Below are 27,711 nucleotides of genomic sequence, written 5' to 3'. Positions count from 1 at the left end.
CAAAGGACCCAGAGAAGCTCCTTGTCCCTTCGTTCAAAAGACTGAGAGTTGCCCCGATGACAGCAAAGCAGAAAAAAGAAGAAAAGGAAGGCTAACCAAGGGACTGAAGTGCCAACATGGGGTCAGCTGAAGAAGTTAACAACTGAGGCCCAGCAGATGGTAGAAAAGCAAGATGTGGAAGCTACTCCCTCAATCATGTTTCTGGCTATGCTAGCATTGGTTAACTGCCAGTCTTCTGCAAAGCCTTGCGCAGCCAAGTCCGAGGACTCTGAGTAAATCAGCAAAAGAAACTTTCATTTAGTAGAAAATGTTACTGTCGTGTGATTTCTCTCTCATTGCTGTGTTGCATTGGCATTGTTTTGTTCTTGATGTTCAAGTTTTAAAATGTTAACATGTCTGTAGTTTGGGTTTTGCATTGGCATTGTTTTAATAGCCAGAGTTTTGTTCTTGATGTTTAAGTTTTACTTTCATTATGGTAGCTTAAAAATTAAAAAAGGGTGAGATGTAAGGAGCGGCTATAGGGTTAAGCCTTGGACTGACCTGTTGGCAGAGCCACAAACAAGTCCCAGCTTGGAGGGCACAGACGTCTTAGCATAATTAGGCTTGACCTTATGACACTCCCTAGATCTTATCTGGGTAGCTAATGAGCTGAGGGAAATGCAGCAAGTGCTGCAGTCTGGTTCCCTCTCTGTAGCCTTAGCCAGGCATAGGAGATCCACCTAGACCCAGCTTATTCTCTTTGTCTGTCTTTTCTACATCCTTTGCCGCCCCCCCTCAGGCTCACCGAACCCTTGGCTGAGCTGGCCCGGCACAAAAAGTCAAGACCTTGGAGACAGGTTCAGGGATTAGCCAGGGACTAGCTACTGCTGCCCTGGTTCCCCTGGTTATAAGTTTCATGGGGACCCTTAGAACTCAGGGAGAAAAAGCTCCTGAGAAAGAAAAGGGCAAGAAAGGTGTGGGCATGCTCCCGGGAGGGAGAGCATGCAAAATAAATATTTATTAACATTTGAAGCTTTATGTACACTTTTAAAAGCAAATGCACAAATGGAGGAATTACAAAAATTAACCTCAAGTCCTTTCCCCCAATGTATAAATGAACATTAAAGATCAGTAGGGCCATCACCATCAGAATAAATGTCTAAAAGAATACAATTACTTTAAATGCCATTCTGATACTTTCCTTATAGCTACAACTCCAAAGAATAGTAGGAGGCCAAATATATCCAGAACACCGTGTTTTTACCTTACCCTAACTTATTAAATATACAAATATGTTTCCGTCTTTTTGTCCAGCAAGCAAATGAGAATCTGTACCTGACCATTTAACGAAAGACCAGTTCTGGTCAGAGATGGGTGGAAGAAGAGCAGTACAATGACCGAGAAGTAAGTCCCAAATGGCAATTGTTCCAGAAGTCAATACCGCTGCTGCGAAATGATCCTTCACATCACCTTCCAGGAACCTAACATGAAGCAGAAAAGAAATGATTCAAACCATATTATATACTACAGGCCTGGTGCACGAAATTCGTGCATAGGTAGAGTCCCTAGGCCTGGCTGGCTATCAGGCCCGATCTGTGGGATCTGTGGGGCAACTGGTGGGGCAATTGGGGGACCCCTCCTGGCACCCACCTTGGCCAGCCTGGTTCCACCTGCTTGCTGGCCCTGTCCCCTGCTGCCTCCCTCTGCGGGGTGACCAGTGGGGTGACCGGGGAGCCCCCACTGGCAACTGCCTTGGCTATCCTGGGGCCTGCAGGCTGGGGGCAGCTCCTGCATTGAGTGTCTTCCCCCTGGTGGTCAGTGCGCATCATAGCGACCCACTGTTCCGTTGTTCGGTCGATTGGCTTTTATTATATAGGATATTTATATATATGTATTTTAAAGAGGCCAAAACCTCCCCAAAGCAAAAATACCTGGAAATAGGAATGCTTCTCATTGCAGTATGGGACACGAACACCTGTGCAGTCCCCGCCTATTTCTTGATGCATTTTGTACCCCGTGCACCCTAGCTCACTGTGGCCAAACTCAGTCTCCTCAGTGTCTTCGCACTTGCTTTCTCTCCCCTTGGCAGGCTCTAAGCCCAGTCCTTAGCATGACTGGGCTTTTGTTATTACTCAGGCTGCTGCTTCTGCAGAAAGGTCATACCTAATCCCTGCCTATCCACCCACTGTATCACATGACCTGTTTCTGTCTTCACAGCACTTGTCACAATGTGAGAGCATCCTATTTTCACATTTGGTGGGTATCTTTGCCACAAGAGTGTAATCATAAGGCAGAAGTCAGGTTGTCTTTTTAAGATGGGGCTCTACAGTCAGCTACCTGGCTTTGAATTCTAACAAAGCAAGAGCTGTGCGACTTTGGGCAAATTATTTAACTTCAGCAGTGAAATGGGGACATGGTGATTATTGTGAGGTTTCATGAAACAGCTGATAGCACAGTCCTAACCCTCAGGAAGTGCTTAATGAAAATGCGTGTTGTCTCACTGCCATATCACCAGCACCGTGCAGAGTGCCACCCATAAACAGATCTTTTCACAGTCAATAGTTCAATATTAGCCCTGGTCAGTGTGGCTCGGCTGGTTGGGTGTTGTCCATTGCACTGAAAGGTTGCTGGTTTAATTCCTGGTTAGGGCACATGCCTGGGCTATGGGCTTGATCCCCAGTGAGGGGTGTACAGGAGGCAACCAGCTAATGTTTCTCTCCCTCTCCCTTCCCCTCTCTCAAAAAACTCTCCACAAAAAAAAACCTTAAAAAAAAACCTAGTTAAATATTTACTAATAGATCAATATTAGCTGCCTACATGGTGGAGGCTCAGATTTTGAAGTAAAGATGTCTTCCTAAAGTACATTTAAAATTTTTCTTAATGGAAAGAACATAACTTAGAAATCTCCTGTAGAGAATATTAATTACTCTGTATTTAAAATGTTTTCATTATGGGATAACACAGGGCTTAAATACACATAAAATACTTATCCAACGCCATGCTGGTGGGATCAGTATACAGGGAACCTGAGGCTTGACTCAGATCTACTCAACATTCTACTTCATTTTTTAAAAAAATTGATTTATAGAGAGAGGAAGGGAGGAGGTGGGGGGTGGGGGAGAGAAACACTGATGTGAGAGAGAAACCTCAATCGGTTGCCTTCTGCATGCGCCCTGACTGGGGACTGAATCCAATACTTGAGTATGTGCCCTGACTGGGAATTGAACCCGCCACCTTTTGGTGTACGGGATGACACTCCAACCAACTGAGCCACTCGGCCAAGGCTGAACACTATACTTCTTAACATTCTTTATCTTGATCTATATATAGTGTTTCATGTTTCCTTTCATCTAAATGACACAAAAACATCTGGTTTCTGTATGTGCACAGGTGCCTTTCAAAGGTCACACTCACTGCCCAGCAGTCGCACACTTGCCTCCCAGCCTGCCCTTGAGGAAGACAGTAGAGCATCACACCCACGCTCAGGGCCGTCTTGGGGTTGATCGCAATGAGCTGGAACACGGGGCTTCCCGACGGCTCCCTCTCTTTGGCACAAGGATGACTCAGAACAACAAAAAGGAGCCCCTGATTTAGAAGAAAAATTAATAACCAAAGAAATCATTAGAACTATGGTGAGAAAAAGAAAGAACTGGCAGAGACAAAACGAAAGACTCACAGGAAAGATCAACAGACTCGTCAGGCTCCCAGCCATTCCCAGCGTGAATCGGGCGAATGCACCGCCCTCCACATTAGACACGGCTCACACCCCAGGCGCCCATTTGAGGAAACGCCGGTGGAGAAAGAGGGCAAATAAACACATGATGGGAGGCCTCAAACTAGAAATGCTCATTTGTCAGAACACATTTTCCCATAAAAACAATCATAAGTGGCGACTAGAGTTAAGGCCAGCCTATAATAGTTTATTCATTTGTATTTATAGAGTGCAAGTGACCAAAAAATACACCATGACCCATGGTCGTTTCTGTGGGAAAATGTGTCACAAACCTCTCCCAGCTTTAAAATTACATGTTTTTCTTTTTTTTTTTTAATCCTCACCCAAGGATACGTTTTTACTGATTTGAGAGAGAGAAGAAAGGAGGAAGGGAGAGAGGGCGGGAGGGAGGAAGAGAAACATTGATTGGTTGCCTCAAATACACACCCTGACTGGGAATTGAAATCGCAGCATTTTGGTATATGGGATGATGCTCCAATAAACTGAGCCACTGGCCAGGGCAAAAATTACATGTTCTATTAACATTATTGTGTGTGAAGATACTTGTCACACACATATGTATACAAGTCTATATGTATGCTACATGTTGAAAATAATTATCTTTGGGTGTAAAATAGGAAAAATTAATTATTGGGCCATTTTACCCATTTCTACCTTATACCTTCCCAGAATGACTACATTAAAAATATTTTTTAAAGTTGATTTTAAATAGAGGAAGGGAGAGAAAGAGAAACATCAATGTGAGAGAGAAACATCGATCAGTTACCTTCTGTATACTCCCCAAATGGAGTTCAAACCTGCAACCTGGTTATGTGCCCTGACTGGGAATCGAACCTGTGACCTTTTAGTGTATGGAATGACGCTGCAGCCAACTGAGCCACCTGGCCAGGGCCAGAGTAACTGAATTTTTATAATGAGAATGCATTACCTTTATAATTAGAAAACAACTGAGAGTTAAAAAAAAAAGTGAAATGCCATACACTTAACTAGGGTCAGGCAAACTATGGCCCACAGGTAAAATCTGGCTCCAGGCATATGGGGAAGTTTTATTGTCCAAAACGTTTTATTGGAATGTAGCCACACCCATTTCTTCTGTCATCTCTGGGTGATTTTGTGCGATAGTGGCAGAGCAGATAGCTATAGCAGAGACCATGTGGCCTGTAAAGTTAAAACATTCACTGTCTGTCCCTTTAAAGACATGTCCGCCAATTCCTGCACTCAGGTATAAATTATGATTTCTGGAGGTTGGCTTCATGGGGAACTCTTACTATTTTTTTCCATTTCTGTTCTCAATGTTTTAAAATGAAATAGGTATTAATGTTGTAATACCAAAGATAAATGCTTAGTAGATAAATTTAATAATTCCAGAGACGAATTCAACCCTCTGATTTTAGGATGAATAATAATAAGCCTCAAGACCATGTGACAGATTACCTAAGACCACAAAACTTTTGCATTCATGTCCACAGATGCTGCTGGGCTAGGGAGAGATGCACCCTTTGCGTTCAGAGCCTCCCCGTGCTGAGGCCCGCAGGGTTGCCCCTGGGGCTGGGCACGTGAGTCTCCACACAGCACCCAGCTGGCTGCTTCTGTCTCTGCTTATGGCTCCACAGCGCACACATGCATGAGCAGTGATTCCTGACCCTGGGACAACTACCTCCAACCTGTTCAGATGCCAAAGACAGATTGTAAGCCAACTGTATTAACATAATGGCTAAAAGGCTGTGGTTCGTTTCTATATGAGAACACTAAAGTCTAAGAGAAAAGCATGTCTATGACCATTTAATCATCCTTCCTCAGGATATACATTCACATCATAAATCATTTATGGCAGTGGTTCTCAACCTTGGCTGCACATTAGAATCACCTGGGAATCTTTTTAAAATCCTGATTTCTGGGCCTCATCCTCCGGAAATTCTGTTTCTTTGTTATGGGGTGGGGCCACAACATTAGTAACAAAGAAACAGAATTTCCGGAGGATGAGGCCCAGAAATTAGGATTTTAAAAAGATTCCCAGGTGATTCTAATGTGCAGCTAAGGTTGAGAATCACTGATTTATGGCACTGTGGTTGGGAGCCAATTCTGTTAATAGGATAATATTTCTCGGTATAAATTCACAGCCAGAAATTAATGTTTGCCCTTAAGTTATACAGCCAGAAAATTCACCAAGCAATCACACTGTACCAACACTTATTTTCATCCATTTCAAGAAAGAACAAACACTGCTATCCAATTTTGAAAAAAACAGGCAACACGGAGGGCCAGTCAATTACTACTAAGTTATTGCAGTCACTCAGTGATTCCAAGAGTAGCACTCAGAACAGACAGAATGGTCCCGGCTGATCGGCACTTACCATTTCAGAATAGGCTTTGTGACAGACGGAGGCTTGGTAGGAGTCACCAATGTGCATCTTTTTCAGGAGCTGACCGGTTTGTAAATTCCTTAGACACCAAAAATAGGTAAGCTGATAACACTCTTCCAGGAAACTGGTTTTCACATCAAACTCTCTTATTTCTCACAGCATCCGTTGGGAGGGGACCAAGAACATACTAAGGACACAGGACCTTTGTTTTGTTTAATCACAGCCTGAGCTAAAAATGGAACTATAGTTTAATTTGGTCAATGGTTTTTTGATTTTGTTGTTGTTTATCCACTGCCAAGGATATTTTTCCCATTGATTTTTTAGAGTGGAAGGGAGCGAAGATGGGAGGGGATGAGAGAGAGAAAACATTACTTGGTTGTCTCCCACACATGTCCAGAACCGGGCCAGGGATCGAACCTGCAACCCAGGTACATGTTTTTGTTTGTTTGTTTGTTTGTTTTTTACTGTACAGCCCCCTTCAGTGCTCACAGCCCAAGGGTAAGGAGACTGGGCAATGGTTTGAGGCTGCAACTTCCTCTGGCATGGGTCCACTATGAGACAGGTACATGTTCTTGACGGGGAATTGAACCTGTGACCTTTCGGTGTGCAGGCTGTTGTTATAACCACTTTGCCACACCTGCCAGGGATGGCCAATGGTTTAATTTGATAGTTTAGCCCTCTGCTATGCCACTAGGGAGAAATCTCTCCAAATTCAAGGAGAAAGGGTTTCAATGATCTCATTTTACTTGGTATTAAAATTAGGCACATGGTATAGCTCTAATCATTATGATTTTGTCACAATTTTTGTTATACCTAAATTTTCCATGGAGGACAATGGTCAGGAAACCAAATCTGGTTAGGCAAGAGATGACACCTGAAAGAGACATATAATTATGTCTCTATAATCTGCTTATTCCAGAGCCAGCCCCAGATAATGGAGAAAGAAGGAAAGACTGAGCTGCGGTAAAAAATGGAAAAAAGGGTGAAAGGAGAGAAGAGGCTAAATGTAAAAGAAAAAAGAAAGTTTGCTGGAACCACTCCTCAGCTTGAGGATTTGTGACATTAACAACTGTTCTATCATGTGACTCTGCCGATGAAACCCTTTCAGTTGGCTCCCATTAACCACAGATAAAGTCCAAGTAATTTTTCATGGTACTTACAGTCCTCATGACGCCAGCCCCGTAGCACCATTACTCACACTGCTCCTGTGCCCGACAGCTCACTATCTGTTCAGCATGTATGCATGTTCCCAGCTCTCTGCTTTTGTTCAAGTTATCCCTCCGAATGCCCTCATTACTGGCCAACACCCACCCATTTCTGATGGCCCAGAGCATGTCCCACCTTCTCCCAGCAGCATGAGCTCAGTTTAGACTCTCACTCCTCCCTGTCTGCACCAGTCCACAGAAGTCTCCTCACCTCCAATTCCATATAGTGCTGTCCTCATGCCTTATTTTTAATGTAATATATACTGTAATAGGGTAGAAAGCAATCATTCAACACATACTTCTGAACTTCTATGGCCCAGGTACTGTGTACAAAACTAAAGACAGGAAGCTAAATTCTCATGTAGGTATGCCAGGTTTTCCTCATACAAGGGACACCAGAGCAGGTGCATCCCTTACAGAGGTTAGTGCATGTTCTGCAGATAGTAACAGCTCTCTCCCAAATCCCAAAGCTCTATTATTATGACACTAGGAACTGTGAAGCAATCTTATTTACCTACTAGGTTTTAGGGGCCTTGGGGCCAGGATTCATATTTACATCCCTCACAGAGAAGTAGAGACTCAAATATCTATTAAATAAGAGAAAGATGGTTCTCAGTTAATGTAGTTTGACCAAGATTTAATATTTAAAGCTTCAGCAGCAGTTTTAGAACAGGCCACTGAGCCCTGGCTGGTGTGGCTCAGTTGGCTGGGAGCCATCCCCTGCACCAAAAGGTTGCTGGTTCGATTCCTGGCCAGGGCACATGCCTACAGTGTGGGGCCTCATCCCCAGTAGGGTTGTGTTCAGCATGTTTCTCTCTCTCCTTTTCTCCCCCTCTCCTTTCTTCTCTCTCTAAAATCAATAAAAACATAAAAAATTATTAAAAAACACACCACTTGAACCTGGAGTATAACATGAATTGCTTTAGGCACCCAACAAATAAGGAGTCCCACAGGAAAGGTGAACAACTACTATATGTACATGGATAGGGTGTCCCCCAAAAAGGTATATGCATACTTTGAATAATTATAAAGGCAGTGTTTATTAAAATACATTTCATTTTAAAAATTGAGCTATCAGCTGTTAAAGTGTATATACCTTTTTTTAAAGAAATATTTTTATTTATTTATTTTTTTTATTTTTATTTTTTTAAATATATTTTATTGATTTTTTACAGAGAGGAAGGGAGAGAGATAGAGAGTTAGAAACATCGATGAGAGAGAAACATCAATCAGCTGCCTCCTGCACACTCCCTACTGGGGATGTGCCTGCAACCAAGGCACATGCCCTTGACCCGAATCGAACCCGGGACCCTTCAGTCCGCAGGCCGACGCTCTATCCACTGAGCCAAACCGGTTACGGCAAGAAATATTTTTATTGATTTCAGAGAAGAAGGGAGAGGGAGCGAGAAATAGAAACATCAATGATGAGAGAGAATCACCGACCAGCTGCCTCCTGCTCGCCCCGCACCGGGGACCAAGCCCACAACCCAGACACGTGCCCCTGATCAGAACTGAACCCAGGACCCTTCAGTCCACAGGCCGACGCTCTATCCACTGAGCCAAATCAGCCATGGCAAAGTGTATATTCTTTTTTGAGGAACATCTTATAGTTATAGAGAGCCCAAAGGTAAAAGATTGGTTCTGATAGACAGCGTGAGCCATACTTCTTTGAGTAGCTACCCTAAGCAAACAGCTAAGACAGGCACTAAGAACGGATATAGGATGTGGCACTATCTTCAAGGACTTCCATAATATAAATTCAAAGTAAACATCATTACATAAAAGGGTACGGTCTTTTTTTTTTTTTTTAGTTTCATTCATTTCAAGGGCATGTACCTGGATTGCAGAATTTATCCCTGGCCTAGTTGGGGCACATGCAGGGGCAACCAATCAATGTGTCTCTCAGATTGATGTTTCTCTCTCTCTCTCTCTCTCTCCCACCTCCCTTCCTTCCAGTCTCTCTTAAAAAAGAAAAATGGAAAAAATATTCTTGGGTTAGGATTAACAACAAAAAGAATGCATTGGGGAGACACTGGTTTACAAAATTATACATGTTTCAGGTGTACAATTCTACAACATATCAGAAGGTTTCTATCAAGCTTTTGGCCACTCGGTGGTGGAGTGGAGCCTGCCCTCTACTAAAAGCCATAAGAACCGGAAACTTGTCCAGTGACATTTCCTGTCTCTAAGGGTCGAACCCCCTCCAGTATCTTTATTCTTTTTCTCACTCTCCAGTGTCTTCAGTTAGTTGATTTTTATATTTATTCCAGAGTTTATAGTCACTTGAAGTAGGAGAGTTGGTCTGGTAGAAGCCACTCAAGCACTAACCAGAAGCAGAAACAATCCTAAGTTTTTGCCAATAAAATTTCATTCATTGATAGTCTACTCAGACTGATACTTTTCACAATGTCTGAATTAATATGATGTTCTTATTAAGTATCTAGCATCTGACAGTAAACAAACAAAAACTATCATATTTACAACCTCTTATTTCATCTTAATGACCCTGTGAAATTAGAGGTATATCCTTATATTACAGAAGAGAAAACTGAGGATCTTGAGGGAAAACTTACCAAATAACAATGTTGTTCATTATAGTGGTACCAAGCAGAGCTTCCTGTGTCCCTTGAACCTCAGCAAAAGTTAGTACCGTCTCTTCGGGAGGCATCAGAAACTGTTTTTCTTCACTTCTGCATTTAAAATAGTATTAAAACCCAGCACTTTGTAGCAAAGCACTTTCTAAGCAGCCCTTCTACATATTATTGAAGTCTGTACAATAAACTTTAACCCAATACCAGAAAAAAGATCCAATCAGGAAACATGTATATGCTAAACTTTCTACAACATGTATTACTTCTAATTATCTACCTGGATATACTGCGAGCACCACAAACTCATCATATCCAACTAAATTCACCAGCTCTCTCTTTAAACTTCGCGTTTCTTTCTGCATTCCTATCTCAATGAATGGTACCATCACCCAGGGGGCCAGCCCAGAAACCTGGACATTTTCCTTGTCTCCCTCCTTTCTATCTCCTCCATCACCGAGTCCTAATGATTTTATCATCTCACCTATCCCAAATCTGTCTGCTTCTCCGCATCTCCACTAACACTTTCCTAATTTAAGCAAATAATTGTCTCTTGTCTAGACTACTGCAGCAGTTTATAAAAAGATATACCGTCTATTACTAGAAAAGACAGATAAATGATCACAATAAAGTATATAAAGGAGTATACAACAGACACAGAGGACACTAAGAGCTTCGTTTTCAGCGTGTTGAATCCGAGGGAACCCCAGATGTCTAATGAAGAGGCATGCAGGTCTAGAGGTCAATAAAGAGCTCAGAGCTGGAAATGTATGTTCAGAAGTAGTCAGCAGCTGGACAGTAACTGAAGCCATGAAAACCAAGTGTGTGGAGCAAGAGAAGGGTCTAGACCAGGGGTGGGCAAACTTTTTGACTCAAGGGCCACAATGGGTTCTTAAACTGGACCGGAGGGCCGGAACAAAAGCATGGATGGAGTGTTTGTGTGAACTAATATAAATTCAAAGTAAACATCATTACATAAAAGGGTACGGTCTTTTTTTTTTTTTAGTTTCATTCATTTCAAATGGGCCGGATCCGGCCCGCGGGCCGTAGTTTGCCCACGGCTGGTCTAGAATCTTGAGGTACCTGGGATATTTAAGGGGCACACAGAGATTTCAAAGAAGACAAAAGGAACAAACAACATTTGCTGAACCTCTCCACTGCACTGGCTTCCTCCTTGCACGTCCGCGTCCACCCTTCTAACTGCTCTACGTTCCAGTGTTGAGCAGAACCTGCGACATCACGCCCACACACAGAAAGACAAGATGCTGGGGATCCAACTTTCTCTGAAACCCGGGGATGAAATCATCCTTTATCTAATGGTTGAATCAGCTGGTGCTTTTCTTACCCTCCTTCTGCAAATGTCATGATCTCTATTTGCTGATCACAGAGGGTCCTGCTGCTGCTGACTAGCCTCCTCTTTGTCAGGCCAAGCACAGCGTGTATGTTTCCAGTCCTCAGGAGCACCTGCTTTTCACATCCACCATCAGAGGAACAAAGTAATGCCCTAAGCCAAATATAAAAAAAAATGCAGAGAACTCAGAAGTTTTTTTTTTTTTAAATAAGATTTAAAAATTGATTTTACAGAGAGAGGGAGAGGGAGAGAGAGAAACATCCACCGGCTGCTTCCCTTCTGTCCGACGGGTTCAGCGTGAAAGTGAGGCAGAGAAATCCCAAAAGTAGAGAGCCAGAAAAGAGCCCTAAACTCTTGCTACAATCTCTGCCTAATTATCTGGTTGACCTTTTAAATGACATGTATGTGGGGCAGACTCAGGGAAGCCCAGGTTTTGGATCAAGGCCGAAACCTGGGCACTTGCCCTGACCGAGTATCGAACCTACAGCCTTTCAGCGCATGGGACGCTCAACCAACTGAGCCACACCGGCCAGTGCAGGAATAAGTCTTTAATAGTAAAGGACTAGGTTCAAATTTTAAAAGGAAACTTAAGTGCGGGATCAAGTGAAAGATAAAGGAAAAGAAAACTTCCGGAGAACTACGCACCTGATTTCTCTGATTTCCAAATTCCCCAAGGCCACACACACAAGATTACACACATCAGGCATGGGAACTATCTGTAACACTGGAACCTAAATAAAACAAGAGCCAAAATGATGTTTGGTTGTTTCATTTTTAATCAATCTAAATTTTCCAAAATTTGTTGCATCTCTTTTCATTCTTACTATACCAGGGTAGTTCCCAACATTTGGAAATGTGAGAAGGTTCGGCAAATACCTGTTTTTATTATTCATAAGTCCAAATAAGCTACATGCATAACAGTGTTTACTGCAGCATTTATTCATGCAGCTTATGCTCCTACCAACAGGGGAATAGTTAAGTAAATTCTGGCATTTGAGCCAATACAACCATTAAAATAAATTTATTCACTGAACAAATATTTATTTATTGAGCACAAGCACAGAGCAAGAAGCTGTGGATATACTAGAGAACAAGAATGAAATCTGCTAAGAGAGGAGATTAAATCTTCAAGGTTCTCACAAAAAGAAAAAAAAAGGTAATTATGCAAAGTGATGGATGTGTTCCATCACTTAACTGTGGGATTCCTTTCCCAATGTATACACATATCAAATGATCGCTAAGTACACTTTATTTTTTTTTTTATTTTTTATTTTTATTTTTTTAAATATATTTTATTGATTTTTTACAGAGAGGAAGGGAGAGAGATAGATAGTTAGAAACATCGATGGGAGAGAAACATTGATCAGCTGCCTCCTGCACATCTCCCACGGGGGATGTGCCCGCAACCCAGATACATGCCCTTGACCGGAATCGAACCCGGGACCCTTCAGTCCGCAGGCCGACGCTCTATCCACTGAGCCAAACCGGTTTTGGCGTACACTTTAGACATATTACAAGTTTATTTGTCAATGACACCTGAATAAATCTGGAAATATAAATAAAATTCTACATAGATAAGTATGAAGGAGAAATGTTTATATGCTAAGTGAGAAAAAGCAGTTTAAAAATTGTAAGCCACTAGGAGTGCACCAGGTGGACAAGTATGAAAGTGGACAGGACCTGGAAGAAAACACATGCGGAAAAGCAGCAGGAACGATGCTTTCATGAAGGGTAAGATCGGTGGGTGTCAGCACGCTTAGAAGTCAGAACAGATGGAAACGCCAAGCTGCTTCATCAGCTAGAGATAAAGACCCACCTCTGGATGAACGTGCGGTAAAGCTAATGAAGCACAATGTGAACTGCAGACTAGATGGCAGGGACATGGTGCTCACTGCACAATTTTTCTGTTATGTTTGTAATTCTCCTAATAAAGCTTATCTCTCTGTTCTGTTTTGCAGTCACAGACCCCCGCTCCTCCTTTGGTAAGCTGCTGATCCATTATCATGCAAATAAAGGCAAAGATTTCTTTTAGACTTGGACTCACCTCTGCAAAGTGCCAGGAATACATTTTTCCCCACTGCCCAGTATCCAGAGGTTTCCAAAGAGAAACTGCATATTCACAAGCAGTTATGATACACGGCTCTTTGACACCAGCTATTTCCCACCACACGGCACTCACATCCACGGAACAGGAACCTGAAGGATTCTAACCAGAATGGCAATAATGTTATACTAAAGGGATAGGTGGGGTCTGTTTTATGAAAAAAAAATATGAAAAGTGATGCATGACAAGGATTAATTAAATACCAAGTAAGTGTAATGAAAGTTTTATGCAGGTCAAAATAGAGCATGGTGGGTCTTACAGGTAACTAAAAAAAATTGCCCATACACCTTCATCTCATGATGTAATTTAAAAGTATAACTCCACCCTGGCTGGGTGGCTCACTTGGTTGGAGCATAGTCCCATACACCTAAAGATTGCAGGTTGGATTCCAGGTCAGGGCACAGTCCTAGGTTACGGGTTCAATCTCCAGTCGGGGTGCATATAGGAGGCAACCAATGGATGTTTCTCTCTCTCTTCCTCTCTCAAAAAACACACAAACAAAAAAAACTAAAAAAATAAAAAATAAAAGAATAGACTACTCCAGAATAGAATACATTCAAATTTAACCACAAAAGATAGCCCATAAGAACATACCCACTTAGAAATTAAACATCCTGATGAACCACTCATGGGTTGAAATAACACACTATTTCTAAATGAACAGCAAGGAGAGCACTAGGCATCCAAACATACAGCATGGGGGGGAGAGGGAGGGAGAACAAACATGCAGCATGTGGCCAAAGCAAGATTTCCCCCCAAAAATATAATCAATCATAAATGTATTTATTAAAAAGCAGAAAGGCCCTAACCGGTTTGGCTCAGTGGATAGAGCGTCGGCCTGTGGACTCAAGGGTCCCAGGTTCGATTCCAGTCAAGGGCATGTACCTTGGTTGGAGGCACATCCCCAGTAGTGAGTGTGCAGGAGGCAGCTGATCGATGTTTCTCTCTCATCGATGTTTCTGACTCTCTATCCCTCTCCCTTCCCTTCCTCTCTGTAAAAAATCAATAAAATATATTTTAAAAAAAGCAGAAAGATAAAGTAAGCAAGCAGCTCAAGAAAGTAAAAGAACAATGAAAGGACCACAATGAAAAACAGTAGGAAGGAGTTATTAAGGGTAAAAACAAAAGTAAATGAAACAGGAAATGAAAACTTCAACTATCAATACAACCAAAAACTAATTTTCTACACGACCAACAGAATGGACAAATCTCTTAAATCTGATGTAGGAAAAAAATATTTTTTAGAAATGGGGGCTTTTACTTGAAGACACAATGAAACGGTTGATTCCTGAAGAAACTAAATTATTAAAATTGATTGAAGAATAGCTTTGAAATGACACAGGTATTACTATGTATCTTTTATTGAAAAGGCATCTGGAGCTCAGAGGCTAAATGATTTGCACAAGGTCACAAAGCCAGTAATTGGCAAACAGTTTATGTGGATTTTAAACTCTTTCTTCTGTACCAGTTGTTCTCAGCGGGGGGCAATTTCACAGCCCTCCTGGGGAGCACTTGACAATGTCTGCAGACATTTTTGGTTGTTGCAACTACGAGGGGGTGCTACTGGCTCTATTTGGTAGAGGCCGAGGCTGCTGCTGAACATCCTGTAATGCACAGGCCACCCAACCTCTCCCAGCAAAGAATCATCCAGCCCCTAACGTCAGCAACGCTGACACTGAGAAACCGTGCTCTACACCGTGAATAAAAGGTAACTAAGTCACAGGTGCAGTCTAATTCTCAGGATTTACTAAAACGTCATTACAGAATATTGTTTTTTTAATGCAATGATCAGTTTAAGAAAACATTTATTGAATTTAGAGAGAGAGAGAGAAAAGGAGGGAGGGAGGGAGGGGGAGAGAGAGAGAGAGAGAGAAAAATCAATTTTGTTGTTCCACTTATTTTATGGATTCACTGGTTGCTTCTTGTGCCCTGACAAGGGACAGAACCTGCAAACTTGGCATATCAGGATGACACTCTAACCAACTAGCCAGGGCTCATTAACAGAATATTGTAATTTATATTTCTTAGAACCACATACATCACACAGCATATAAAGATTAACCATTCACTACATCACAATCAAGAACTGCTACCCATTTTCTGATATATCACCTTTAGTGGTTCTTCTAGAAACATTAGATGATTTGGGTAGGAGAGTCACAAATGACTCCTTTCTTTCTCTCCCTCTGTTAATGCCTGATTTTTATTTAAATAAGTTGAGTTACTGAGCTTAAGTATTCTTGGCAATAGCTTGACATACAACTTCTTCAGATGATCTCAAAATATAAATATAGGTGAATACTGTGAAAAACAAAGAACTTAAATCTGTTTTTCTGAATCCTTTTTATCAAATTTATTTAATAGTATTAAGTTAAGAATGAAAAGCTATTGCCTGGCCGGTGTGGCTCAGTGGTTGAGTGTGTCGACCTGTTAACCAGGAGATCATGGTTCAATTCCCGGTCAGGGCACATCACATGCCTGGGTTGCAGGCTCAGTTCCCGGTGGGGGGGCAGTGCAGGAGGCGGCCAATTAATGATTCTCTCCTATCATTGATGTTTCTCTCTCTCTTCCTCTCTGAAATCAACAAAAATGTATTTTAAAAAATGAAAAGCTATCTAATAAAATTCTCCATTTTCCTATTCATCACATTTTTTTTACATGTAAGACAAAGACACATTAGAAGGTAACAGTGTTCTGACCTTTAACTTTGAAACCAACTGTAGGTTGCCTGGGTTTAAGCTGTCACAAGCAGGAACGTCTGCTAATTCAGTCTGTAGAAACAAAAGTCACACCATTAATCTACACTTTACGTATGACATCTGCTGCATCATTCACTCATCAAAATGCCTACTTCTTGTGGCAAACTGCTTCACTGATGACAAAGCCAATATTAAACACATTTTTAAATTAACTTTAATTTCCCCAGAATGAACTTAAAGTTTACAGTGATGTCCTATCAAGGAAACATATCAAAACATTCTTAAACACCGAGGAGCCAATGTGTACAGAAGTCACTGAGGTGCGTCATTCCTTCAGAGAAAATGTCACAAAGGAAGCAGATTGTACCTGTTCGATGGAATGTTCCCATGAGTCAGGGCATTTGCTTCCACAGAGTGGACTTTCTTTGGAAGGGAATGACTCAGTGGGGAAAGGTGTTGCTTGGGGACCAGAATCGTAGGCACCGCCAGGCTGTCCCTTCCTTCCTGTCACACGCAGGCTGCCATCTAATTTTGGTTGGCTGGTGCAACTGTGGCATTGCTTACTGTCACTGACTTTCCCAGGAGAAAGCTGGGGTGAAGAGCAAGTTAGTTCAACAACCTCTTCAGACACTTTGTCACAGTGTGTCGGAGAGCCAAGAGCTGGAGTAGTGCCTAAGACGGGGAAAGCGGGGGAGCACACATCTGCTGTCGGTCGGCCACTACCATCCGGTGTAACAGTATTTACAGGAGTGAAGAGTAATGCGGGCGAGGAAAAGCCCTTCTGCCCAGGCTGGCTTTTTAGCTCTGTCATTTCAGGAGGTGCTTTTCCTGGTAGAACAATCAGTTCCTCTTCCAAGTCCTCCATTTCCATGTGGATTTGCTTAGGAGTCAGTTCCTCCAAAACAAGATAATTTCTCTCTTTCAGATGCCTCTCTCCATACACGTTTGATCCAAAAGGCTCAATCAGCTTTTCTGAGCAGAACTTCAGTTTTTCAAGCTTAAGAGATCCAAAGTCTTCATCAGGTAACTGAAAGTCTGTGATTTTGAGAAAAGACGACAGTTGCTTTAAACTTAGCATTTCATTCTTATGAGACGGAGCACTGGAAGCATTACCGCCCAAAGCTAAATAAGCGTTATTAATGGAAGAAAAGGAGTCCTCTTTTTGGCAGTGACCTTCCTTCCCTAAAATAGAAAGGAACAATAATAACAAATACCCAACAAGAGACATTAACCCCCAACAAAGAGTGCACTTCTAAACTCCAACAGGATGTAACAGGTTCATCACTTTCCTCCTCCATGACCCTGAAACCTCAGTGAACAGTTCAAAAATCAGCCACAGGTTCGTGGTTAACTAGCAGCTCTTCTTGTACAGTCGCCCAAATAAGTGCTGACAGCGTTAGTTGGGGGAAGACAGGGGTCTAGTCCCAGCTCAGCCACTGACTTGCTGTGCTACTTTGGGCAAGTCAATGCACTTCATCTTCCCTGGCCCCTCAGAAAGGAAATGGACTAAGAATCTCTAAAGTCCTTTCTGCTCTAAAACTATGATTCCAACAAACTACCAGAATACAATCTACAAAATGCTGGCTTTTCTCACTGAAGAAAACTCAGTCCCCCTTTCAAGCAAAGAGTTATTTACTACTAGAGGCCCGGTGCACGACATTAGTGCACTGGGGCGGGCGGGCGTGGGGGTGTGTGTGTGTGTGTCCCTCAGCCCAGCTTGCATCCTCTTGCAGTCCAGGACCCCTTGGGGGATGTCCGCCTGCCACAGAGGCAGGAGAGGCTCCCACCACCACCTCTGCGCTTGCCAGCCAGAAGCTGGGCTTGCTCCTCCTTAGCATTGCCTCGGAGGCAGGAAAGGCTCCTGCCACAACCACTGCGCTCACCAGCTGTGAGCCTGGCTTCTGGCTGAGCAGCGCTCCCTGGTGGTCAGTGTACGTCATAGCAACCGGTCATTCTGCCACTCAGTCGATTTGCATATTAAGGTTTTATTATATAGGATTCTTAGAGACTGGAATTCTTCTATATCATTCAAAATGCATCTGAATCCATCACCTAATAATGAATAAATAAATGCTAGTACATATATATACACAATGGATTATTCAGCCATAAAAAAAAGAATGAAGTACTGATACATGCTAGAACATGGATGTATCTTGAAAGCAAGGTGAAAGCAGCCGAACATAAAAGATCGCACATTGTATAATACATTGACATGAAATAAGTAAACCCATATAGAATAGACTGATGGTTGCCAAGGGCTGGATGAGAAGAAATGAAGATTAAATGCTTAGTGGGTACAGAGTTTCCATGTCAGGTGATAAAAAATGTTTTGGAGCTAGGTAGGGATCACAGTTGCATGTTGTAAATGTACTCAATGTCACTGAATTATTATTCATATGTGAAGGTCACCTAAAAAAATTTAAATGTAGCTGCAGGTTACTAAAATAGCAGATTATGTCAACATATAGAAAAGAAAGTTTCTAGTTTATTCTTATATTGCCCTACTTTCTATTCCTTTGTATTCTTATTGACTTAGAAGATGATACATCATAATGACTCTTATTTTTAACTAGAGGCCCGGTGCATGAATTCAATCAGGGCTGCAGGAGGTTGGCTGTGGGAGCACACTGACCACCAGGGGGCAGCTCCTGTGTTTAGCGTCTGACCCCTGGTAGTCAGTGAGCATCATGGCGATGGGTCATTCAGTCGCTTAGGTTTTTGTATATATAGATTACTTATAGCACACAGACCAGGGCCCGAGTCGAAGGACATAGAGAAAGCAGGTTTTATTTTTGTAAATAAGTGTTATTGGAATATGGTCACATTTACATGTTGTCTGTGGCTATTTTTGCACTTTACTTGAGGAGCTCTACTAGAGCACAACTTTCTACATGGCCCTGTATAGAAAGTCTGCTGACCTCTAATACAGAAGCAGAGTGAACTATCCAGTTTTCATGCTCAGTTTATCAGATATGACTTCCAAGTAAATGAATAAATACTCACTTGCTAGCTTCCAAAATCTTGTACCCCACAGAGCTCAGAGAGATTATATTGGCTATTTTACTCAAAAAAGTTGCTCAGATTTGATTGTATTTTATTCCACAATCATTCCTCTGAGAGTCTGACACATATTTCATTTTACTTCAGAAACACTTCCTATATTAGTTATATTACTACCCTTGGATAAAGACTATGTTGTACCTGAATACTAATTTTAGGTAAACTTCCAATATATTTTCCCCTCCAGTGTCAACTTTTCCAACTAGAATAGTGAACTCTAGCATCACATGGCCAGGTCTGAACCCCAGTTCTGTCACTTTAATTAATTAAAGCACTTTAATCTCCTTATGTCTTAGTTTCATCTGTAAGGCGAGGATAAAAACAGATCCTACCTCCTGTGATGATTGAATTAGTGTCCGTATGACATTTAGAAAGCGCCAGGCACATAAGCTTTAGAGGCCATTGTCATCACCATCCTCAACCACACCTTGATTTACCTTGAACTCCCCTCTTACCATGAATAACTGCTTTTTCATTCTGATCTTTGTCCTTGGACCTATTAACACCTGATGCGCCAGAAGTGGGCAAAAGTAGTTCATGGTGATGTAATGTAGGGTTGGGGATTGACTTTCTTTTCCCTCTGTGTCTTCTACCAGATGACTGTGTAACCGAAGTCCTAGAAAAATCATCCGTGGTGTGCCCAGTAGGAGAGCTGACTTCAGTTAATGAGAGAAGTCTCTGAAAAGGACTTCTTGAACTTGCTTTTTCTGTGCACCTGTCATACACCCTAAATTCATCTTGGTTAGTTTCTTCATTGGAAAATTTTAAAATTTTAGTAGCTTCCTTTTTATTATTTTTAATGCCTTTCTTTTTGACACCCAAATGACTTTGAATTACAGCCTCCACGCCTGCTTTCCTCTGGCAATTTGACATATGTCGCGTTGTTCTTACATAATATTCTGCAGGAAAAAGGCCTTCGAGCACGGTGCAAGAATGTGCTTGATTTTCTGCAGAAACAGGAGAGATTATTTCTGGGCCAAGACTTTTACACTGACTCAGAACCTCACTTTCCTGAAAATGTTCATTTCTACCATCAAGAGCACTACTGGGAGATTCTGAAGACTTCTCTGTGTGATCTTGTTCTTTTAAGCTTTGGTTTTCATTTGCTGATAAGCTATAAGCGAATTCATTTACAGAATATGCATTATCAGCCTCTAAGTCAAGACTTCTAGGCAGCTGGCCACTTGGACCTACAGTTTTATTTGCCTCTGGGTTACCTGTAAAGACAGTCATTTTTTTGTCCTGTGCCTCCAAGTTGACAGGTGAGGTAGGGCTAATGATTTTTAAGCCATGAGGAATACGTTCACAGTTCCTTTTGGAAGGCTGATGCTGGAGGGGCTGACCACTGCTGCTGCCTGATGGAGTATGCAGAGGAGGTGGGGACGCCCTGGGGAGGTGACTCCCTCCTGAAAGAGCATCCACGCTGCTTTGTGGTTTGGCCTTTGGTGGGATTAAAACACTCCCTCCATTAGTTTCTGTAACTGGTGCTTGAGAATCTGGAAGGTCAGAATGAGGACTTGGAAAGTTAGTTCTTATTTTAGCTCCAGGTGTCTCAGGATTTTCTCTATTGATTTCTTCTTGTTCCTTTAGTTTTTTTCTAGACAGCATAAGTGGATCAGGGTCAAAGAAAGATTCCCTCTCTTGTGAAATGAATGTTCTCTTCTGTTGCTTCTTTCTTCTCCCTGGAAGCTTACTCTGCCTTTTCTCACCAGCAGGGCCACTGACACTGCAGGCAAAATCCTCTTGTATATCATCTGTTCTTTGCATGTGTAATCCTTCCACTGGGCCATGTCCAGCGTTGGAGGATTCAGGCTCAACGTTTCCATTTTCTTCATTGAGACAGGTGTTAATTTGTAATCCATCACAAGAAGATACTTTAGTTTTAGGTTCTAAGGAGAAAAATTTATATAATTAATATTTTCCTTTTAAAGTGAAACCAGAAATTCTACATTTATTTTTAAATATTACATATAGCCGAAACCGGTTTGGCTCAGTGGATAGAACGTTGGCCTGTGGACTGAGGGGTCCCGGGTTTGATTCCGGTCAAGGGCATGTACCTGGGTTACGGGCACATTCCCAGTGGGAGATGTGCAGGAGGCAGCTTATCGATGTTTCTAACTCTCTATCTCTCTCCCTTCCTCTCTGTAAAAAATCAATAAAATATGTTTAAAAAAATAAAAAATAATAAATAAATAAATATTACATATAAATACTGTATTACTTAAAAATATTATAAATATTTACTTAGTAGTTAATGTATTTCACTCAAGCAAAACAAAGTTCAAGTTTTTCATAATCTAATCATAAGAATTTTAAATAAATGTAAACAAATAGAATTGTGCTAGAATGTCTTTTAAACTAAAAGATTACCTATTTTTATTGAAGTCATTTTTTTTAATAATATGTTTTTATTGATTTCAGAGAGGAAGGGGGAGGGAGAGAAAGATAGAAACATCAATGATGAGAGAGAATCATTGATTGGCTGCCTCTTGTACACTCCCTACTGGCGGTCAAAACCGCAAACCAGGCATGTGCCCTTGACGAGGATCAAACCCGGGACCCTTCAGTCTACAGGCTGACGCTCTATCCACTGAGCCAAACCAGCTAGGGCTGAAGTCATTTTTTTTTCTTATTTTTTTGCAGCTTTACTGAGCCCTACCTCACCTGAGCTTTACAGGTGAGGTAGGGCTAATGTTTTTTAAGCCATGAGGAATACGTTCACAGTTCCTTTTGGAAGGCTGATGCTGGAGGGGCTGACCACTGCTGCTGCCTGATGGAGTATGCAGAGGAGGTGGGGACGCCCTGGGGAAAACTATATAAATTTAAGGTGTACATGTGATATTTTGATATATGTATACATTGCAAAGTGTTACCATAATCAAGTTAATTAACATATCCATCAATTCATATAGTTACAATATCTTTGTGTATGTTGAGGACACTTAAGATCAGTTCTCTTAGAAAATTTCAAGTACACAATATACATGCAGGATTAACTATTATCACCATGCTGTATATTAGATCTCTAGAATTTATTCATTCTGTGTAACTGAAACTCTGTAACCTTTGACCAATATCTCCCCATATCTCACTTAATATTTTATTTCATGTTTGGTTTTTTTTGGGCTCAAGTAATTTTTAAAAAATACATTTTTATTAATTTTAGAGACAGAGAGGAAGGGAGGAGGGGAGAGAGAGACAAATATTGATACGAGAGAAACATCGATCCGTTGCATCCTGTGTGTGCCCTTGCCTGGGAATCAAATCTGCAACCTGTGCATGTGTCTTGTGGGGTGGAACCAGTGACCTTTTGGTGCATGGGACAATGCTCAACCAACTGAGCCACACCAGCCAGGGCTCAAGTAATTTTAATACCTCATTCCTATTTCAATAGCCTCCAATTTTATGATTATAAATGACCTAAGTATTAACATGAGAAATGACCATTGTTTTTTTAGTATATTTTTATTGATTTCAGAGAGGAAGAGAGAGGGAGAAAGAGGAACATCAATGACAAGAGAGAATCATTGATAGGCTGCTTCCTGCATGCTCCCTACTGGGGATCAAGCCTGCAACCCAGGCATGTGCCCTTGACTGGAATCGAACCTGGGACCCTTCAGTCAGTAGGCCAACGCTCTATTCACTGAGCCAAACCAGCTAGGGCATGGCCATTGTTTTTTATTTTTTTTATTTTTATTTTATTTTAAAATATATTTTATTGATTTTTTACAGAGAGGAAGGGAGAGAGATAGAGAGTTAGAAACATCGATGAGAGAGAAACATCGACCAGCTGCCTCCTGCACATCTCCCATTGGGGATGTGCCCGCAACCCAGGTACATGTCCTTGACCGGAATCGAATCCGGGACCTTTCAGTCCGCAGGCCGACGCTCTATCCACTGAGCCAAACCGGTTTTGGCAGGCCATTGTTTTTTAGAGTACTTCCAGCCAGACACATTTCTCTGTACATATGTAGAAATTTAATTTTAAAATCTTTCCAGCCCTACTGGCGTGGCTCAGTGGTTGAGCATCGACCTATGAACCAAGAAGTCACGATTCGATTCCCAGTCAGGGCACGTGTGCAGGTTGTGGGCTCAATCCCCAGTGTGGGGTGTGCAGGAGGCAGCCTATCAATGATTCTCTCTTGTCATTGATGTTTCTCTCTCTTTCTCCCTCTCCCTTCCTCTCTGAAATCAATAAAAATATATTTTAAAAAATCTTTCCAATAACTAAGCAATAAGTATAATTACTAAAAGTTGAGAGGGAAAAAGAGCACTAAATAAACAACCCAACTGAAAGCATAGTTTATTATTCATAGAATGAGAGAAAACATTTACAAATCATGCATCTAATAAGGGTCAAATAGCTACAGTATGAGGACCCTTAAAACCCCAGAATTAAAAAACAAATAACCTAACTAAAATATTGGCAAAGGACTTGAATAGACATTTCTCTAAAGAAGATAGACAAATGGCCTCTAAGCACATGGAAATATGCTCAACATCATTAGTCACCAAGAAATGCAGATTAAAACCATAATTAGATACCACTTCACATCCACCAGGATGGTTATAATTTTAAAATGGCAAATTAAAAGTACTGGCGAGGATGTGGAGAAATTTGAATCCTTACCCACATTGTAGTGGGATACAAAATGGTGCAGCTGCTATAGGAAAGTCTGGCAATTCCTCAAAAAGTTAAACATAGCCCTGGCTGGTTAGCTTAGTTGGTTAGAGCGTTGTGCTGATAAGCCAAGATTGCAGGTTGAATCCTCAGTCAGGGCACATACAATAAATCAATCAAAGAATGCATAAATGGAACAACAAATCCATGTTTTTCTCTCTTCTCTCTCTAAAAATCAATTTAAAAAAAGTTAAATGTGGAATTACCATATGACCCAGCAATTCCATGCCTAGGCATATATCGAAAATAATTGGAAACAAATATCTACACAAATGTTTGTACATGAATGTTCATGGTAGCTTAATAGCCCAAATTCATACTAGCCAAAAAGCAGAAACAACCCAAATGCCTATCAATTGATGAATGGATATACAAATGATGGTACATCGCCCTGGCTGGTTTGGCTCAACTGTTAGAGCTTTGGCCCATAGACTAAAGGGTCATGGGATCAATTCCAGTCAAGGGCACGTACCTTGGTTGCAAGCTTGATCCCTGGCCCTAGTCGGGGCACATGTCTCTCTCACATCAATGTTTCTCTCTCCCTGCCTCTCCCCCTCCCTTTTACTCTCTCTAAAAATCAATGGGGGCCGAAACCGGTTTGGCTCAGTGGATAGAGCATTGGCCTACAGACTGAAAGGTCCCAGGTTCGATTCCGGTCAAGGGCATGTACCTGGGTTGCGGGCACATCCCCAGTAGGAGATGTGCAGGAGGCAGCTGATCGATGTTTCTCTCTCATCGATGTTTCTAACTCTCTATCTCTCTCCCTTCCTCTCTGTAAAAAATCAATAAAATATATTAAAAAAAAAAAAGATAAAAATCAATGGGGAAAAAATATCCTCGGGTGAGGATTAACAAATGATGGCACACCTATACCATGAAACATTATTCAGCTGCAAAAGGGAATGGGTAATGATGCATGCCTGGATGTATGTACGTCTGGGTGGATGACCACTGAAAACATTATGCTAAGTAAAAGAAGCCAGTCCCAAAGGCCACATATTGTATGATTGCAGTTATATGAATTGTCCAGAAAAGGTTAATCCACAGAAACAGAAAGTAGATTCGTGGTCACCAGGGGTTCCGGGTGGGATGGGTAAGGGGTTTCTTTTGGGAGTGGTGAAAATATTCTAGAAATAGTGATGATGGTTGCATGCTCCTGTGACTATATAGAAAGAACCACCCACTTGTACACTTTAAAGAGTCCATTGCATCCTCATGAGGAAAAGAACCACAGCCAAATACCCCTGGAAAATGAATAATAAAGCAAGCATAAGTGAGTGGGCTAGCTTTACCTGAGTGGTTCAGCTGTGGTGAAACTTCTGGCTGGAGCAAAGAATCTTGTTCTTTCACTGTTTTCTTAATAAAATTCTTAACCTTCTCAGCTCTTTGGGCCCGCTAGAGAAAGCAAAAGCAGCTCAAGGAACAAATTTAAGGGAAAATAATTTTTTTTTAAACCTTCAGTATTATGAAGAATTGTTTATAGTTTGTACTACAATACCTCAATTTGAGAGAATAAGATTCACTTACCTGAAGACGGGCCAGAGTCTTGCTATATTCTCTTTTCAAGAATGCTAATTTTTCCTTCAACTGAAAGAAGAAAAACACCAGACAATTCTGAGCAGTGGAAAGAGAAGGGGTACAGTGCCTATCGGACATGAGTGCCGTGCTCAGCTGGTCCCTCAGCCAGAGGCAGTGGAGGGCACAAACCCACATCACTCTCACTTCTCACAAAGCACCAAGCCCTCTGCTGTCTCAGAACCTTTGCACAGACTGTTCTTCTCACCGGCAGCATTTCCTCCCCAACTCACCTTGCTAATTCCTACTGATTCCGCAAGCCTCAGCTTAGATTTTTATTTCCCTAGAACAGACTTCTAGGCTCTTTTCAATCCAGGTAGACAGCCCACTTCTCCCCTGTGCTTTCTTTATCATGGTATTTATTACTCTGTTATCTGTTTACTTCTCTGTTTCCCCCATTCCCACTGTGAGATCCTCCGAAGTAGTAAGACCTGTCACCCTCGCCCTGGCTGGTTTGGCTCAGTGGATAGAGCGTCGTCTCAGGCTCAATTCTGATCAAGGGCACGTACCTTTCAGTTGCAGGCCTGATCCCCGGCCCCACCTGGGTGCGTACAGGAGGCAACCATTTGATATGTCTCTCTCACATCGATGTTTTTCTCGGTCTTTCCCCCTCCTTCCTACTTGCTCTAAAAATCAATGGAAAAAATATCCTCAGGTGAGGATTAACAATAACAAAAAAGAGCTGTCACCCTCAGTGAAAATGGATTCTCTTATTTGTCAATTATTGGTCCAGGTATCTCTACCATCTGGAGACAATCGCTGTATCAGTTTCTAAGGGTATCCGCTATTGTTCCAGGTGCTAGACATACAGTGTGGTCAAGCTTACATAAGGTGAATGATAATAAAGAAGAAAACAAATAAACATGACAGGTTTATAGGTCTGGCCTTATTTATTCCGTAATCAAACCCAGGTAAACAGGGAGGCATGAGAGCTCCTGAGTTATGGGACTGGACTACTTTATGGTAGAGAGGGTGGCCAGAGATCATTTCTAAGGACCATTTGAACCTGGACCTGAGTAGGAAGGAGCTGGCAAGGGAATCACACAGTTTAAATGGTATGTAATTCAAACCCATGCAGTCCAGCTCTCCAGTTTGTGCTCTTAAATCTGTGCCAGGCTGCTTCTTACATCGTCCTATTAGTCACCAGGCTTATCAATTATCTGGGAATTATCTTGACTTGTAAATGCCCTTCTCACCCCCACTGGAAAGTAGGCTGGGCCTGGCTGGTGTGGCTCGGTTGGTTGGGGCGTCACCATACACCAAACAGTGACGGGTTCAATTCCCTGTCACGGCAGATACCCAAGTTGCAGGTTCCATCCCCGGGTGCGTGTGGGAGGCAACTGATCATTGTTTTTCTCTCTCTCTCTCCCCCTTCCTCTCTCTGAAATTAAAAAGAAAAGAAAAAGAAAGCAGGCCGGGATAAGAGGACTGTTGAGTTAATGTGAATGGAGAGCGCAGCACAAAGCTTGGCACAGCCAGCACAGGATACATTCTAGCTAATATCAGCATCAGTTCAGAGGGCTGGAGCAACACTGTTACTGTTGCAGAAGCAAAAGCAGGAACCGCCTGTCTCAGCAGAGTAACAGCTAAAGATGGCACTTCCATTCTGCAGAATACTATACAAAGCCTAAAAAAATCGGCTCGATAAACACGTACTAACATGGATGTCAAACATGGAGAAGGAAAGCGGAAGCTGCAGAACCATCCTGACTGTACCTGCATGAACACTCTCCTTTCCAAAAAATAACCCCACTTCTTGGTGGGTAGAGACTACAAGCGCGCCCCTCCGCACCCACCAACCTGAGGCTGGGTGGGTGGACGAAGCTAGGGCTGAGAGTGTGGGGGCGGAGGGAGGGTGTCGATGGGGACTTTAGCTTTAGCTACAGTTTTACATTTTGTATTTATGCATTCGTGCTGCAAAAAATAAAAAGTGTCTTTAAATGCCACCAGGCGAGCACAGCGCTCTTCCACACTTTCACTCCCCGGGCAGCGCGAGTCCGAAAAGCGCAGGCTACAGGCCAGCGCGCCGCGTCGCCGGGACTCAGCGGCCGGCAATCCCGGGGAAGGGGGCAGAGTTCCGAGTCGCCCTTCCCACACCCCCGCACCTTTTCCTTCTCCTCAAAACTGAGGGGCTTCCCAGAAGGTTCTTCCATCGGGCCGGCGAACGAACGGGAAGAGCAGCCGTCGCCGGCCCCGGGGCTGCGGACTAGCGGATTCCTGTCGGCCCCGAACCCGCCAGCACCCCGGGAAGGAATGGGGCGCCCGGGGGACCCGCAGCGCGCGACTAGCCAGCTCCCGCGCGCCGTCAACCCGGCCAATGGAGTCCCGCGCTGGGTCGCGCACGCGCAGCCTGGACTGCTGAGCGCCCGG

At 42.4% G+C, this 27,711-nt stretch overlaps 1 protein-coding gene and 1 non-coding gene across 2 annotated transcripts; both read right to left on the bottom strand.

Annotated features, from left to right (window-relative positions):
• Nucleotides 1-1,003: 1,003 nt before the first annotated feature.
• On the bottom strand, nt 1,004-27,542 carry PALB2 (partner and localizer of BRCA2). The gene is made up of 13 exons (XM_070411672.1): nt 27,447-27,542; nt 25,294-25,353; nt 25,059-25,161; nt 19,541-20,974; nt 16,390-17,204; nt 16,023-16,094; nt 13,264-13,425; nt 11,865-11,950; nt 11,214-11,372; nt 9,854-9,970; nt 6,067-6,154; nt 3,416-3,564; nt 1,004-1,460 (listed from the first exon to the last, which is right to left on the bottom strand). The coding sequence occupies exons 1-13, from the start codon at nt 27,492-27,494 to the stop codon at nt 1,250-1,252; spliced, it is 3,504 nt and encodes a 1,167-aa protein (XP_070267773.1). The 5' UTR covers nt 27,495-27,542; the 3' UTR covers nt 1,004-1,249.
• Nucleotides 6,538-6,676, bottom strand: LOC139009644 (small nucleolar RNA SNORA42/SNORA80 family). The gene has a single exon (XR_011471367.1). It is a non-coding gene; the product is annotated as a small nucleolar RNA SNORA42/SNORA80 family (small nucleolar RNA).
• Nucleotides 27,543-27,711: the final 169 nt, after the last annotated feature.

This window comes from Myotis yumanensis, unplaced genomic scaffold (genome assembly GCF_028538775.1).
Source record: "Myotis yumanensis isolate MYYU_CA2020_CCGP unplaced genomic scaffold, mMyoYum1.0.hap1 SCAF_4, whole genome shotgun sequence".
Classification (NCBI taxonomy): domain Eukaryota; kingdom Metazoa; phylum Chordata; class Mammalia; order Chiroptera; family Vespertilionidae; genus Myotis; species Myotis yumanensis.
The sequence above is the reverse complement of the archived record's forward strand: the minus strand, read 5'-3'. Positions and strand labels throughout refer to the sequence as shown.

Bases quoted from the DNA above. Each gene is read 5' to 3' on its own strand.
- PALB2 (XM_070411672.1), bottom strand. From the start codon at position 27,494: ATGGAAGAACCTTCTGGGAAGCCCCTCAGTTTTGAGGAGAAGGAAAAG. The intron at 17,205-19,540 runs GTAAGAGGGGAG...TTTCTATTTTAG, and splicing joins TGAAAAAGCAGTTATTCATG to GGAAGGAAGGTCACTGCCAA. The intron at 9,971-11,213 runs GTAAGAAAAGCA...TTTTAAATGCAG, and splicing joins ATGACATTTGCAGAAGGAGG to AAGTGAAGAAAAACAGTTTC.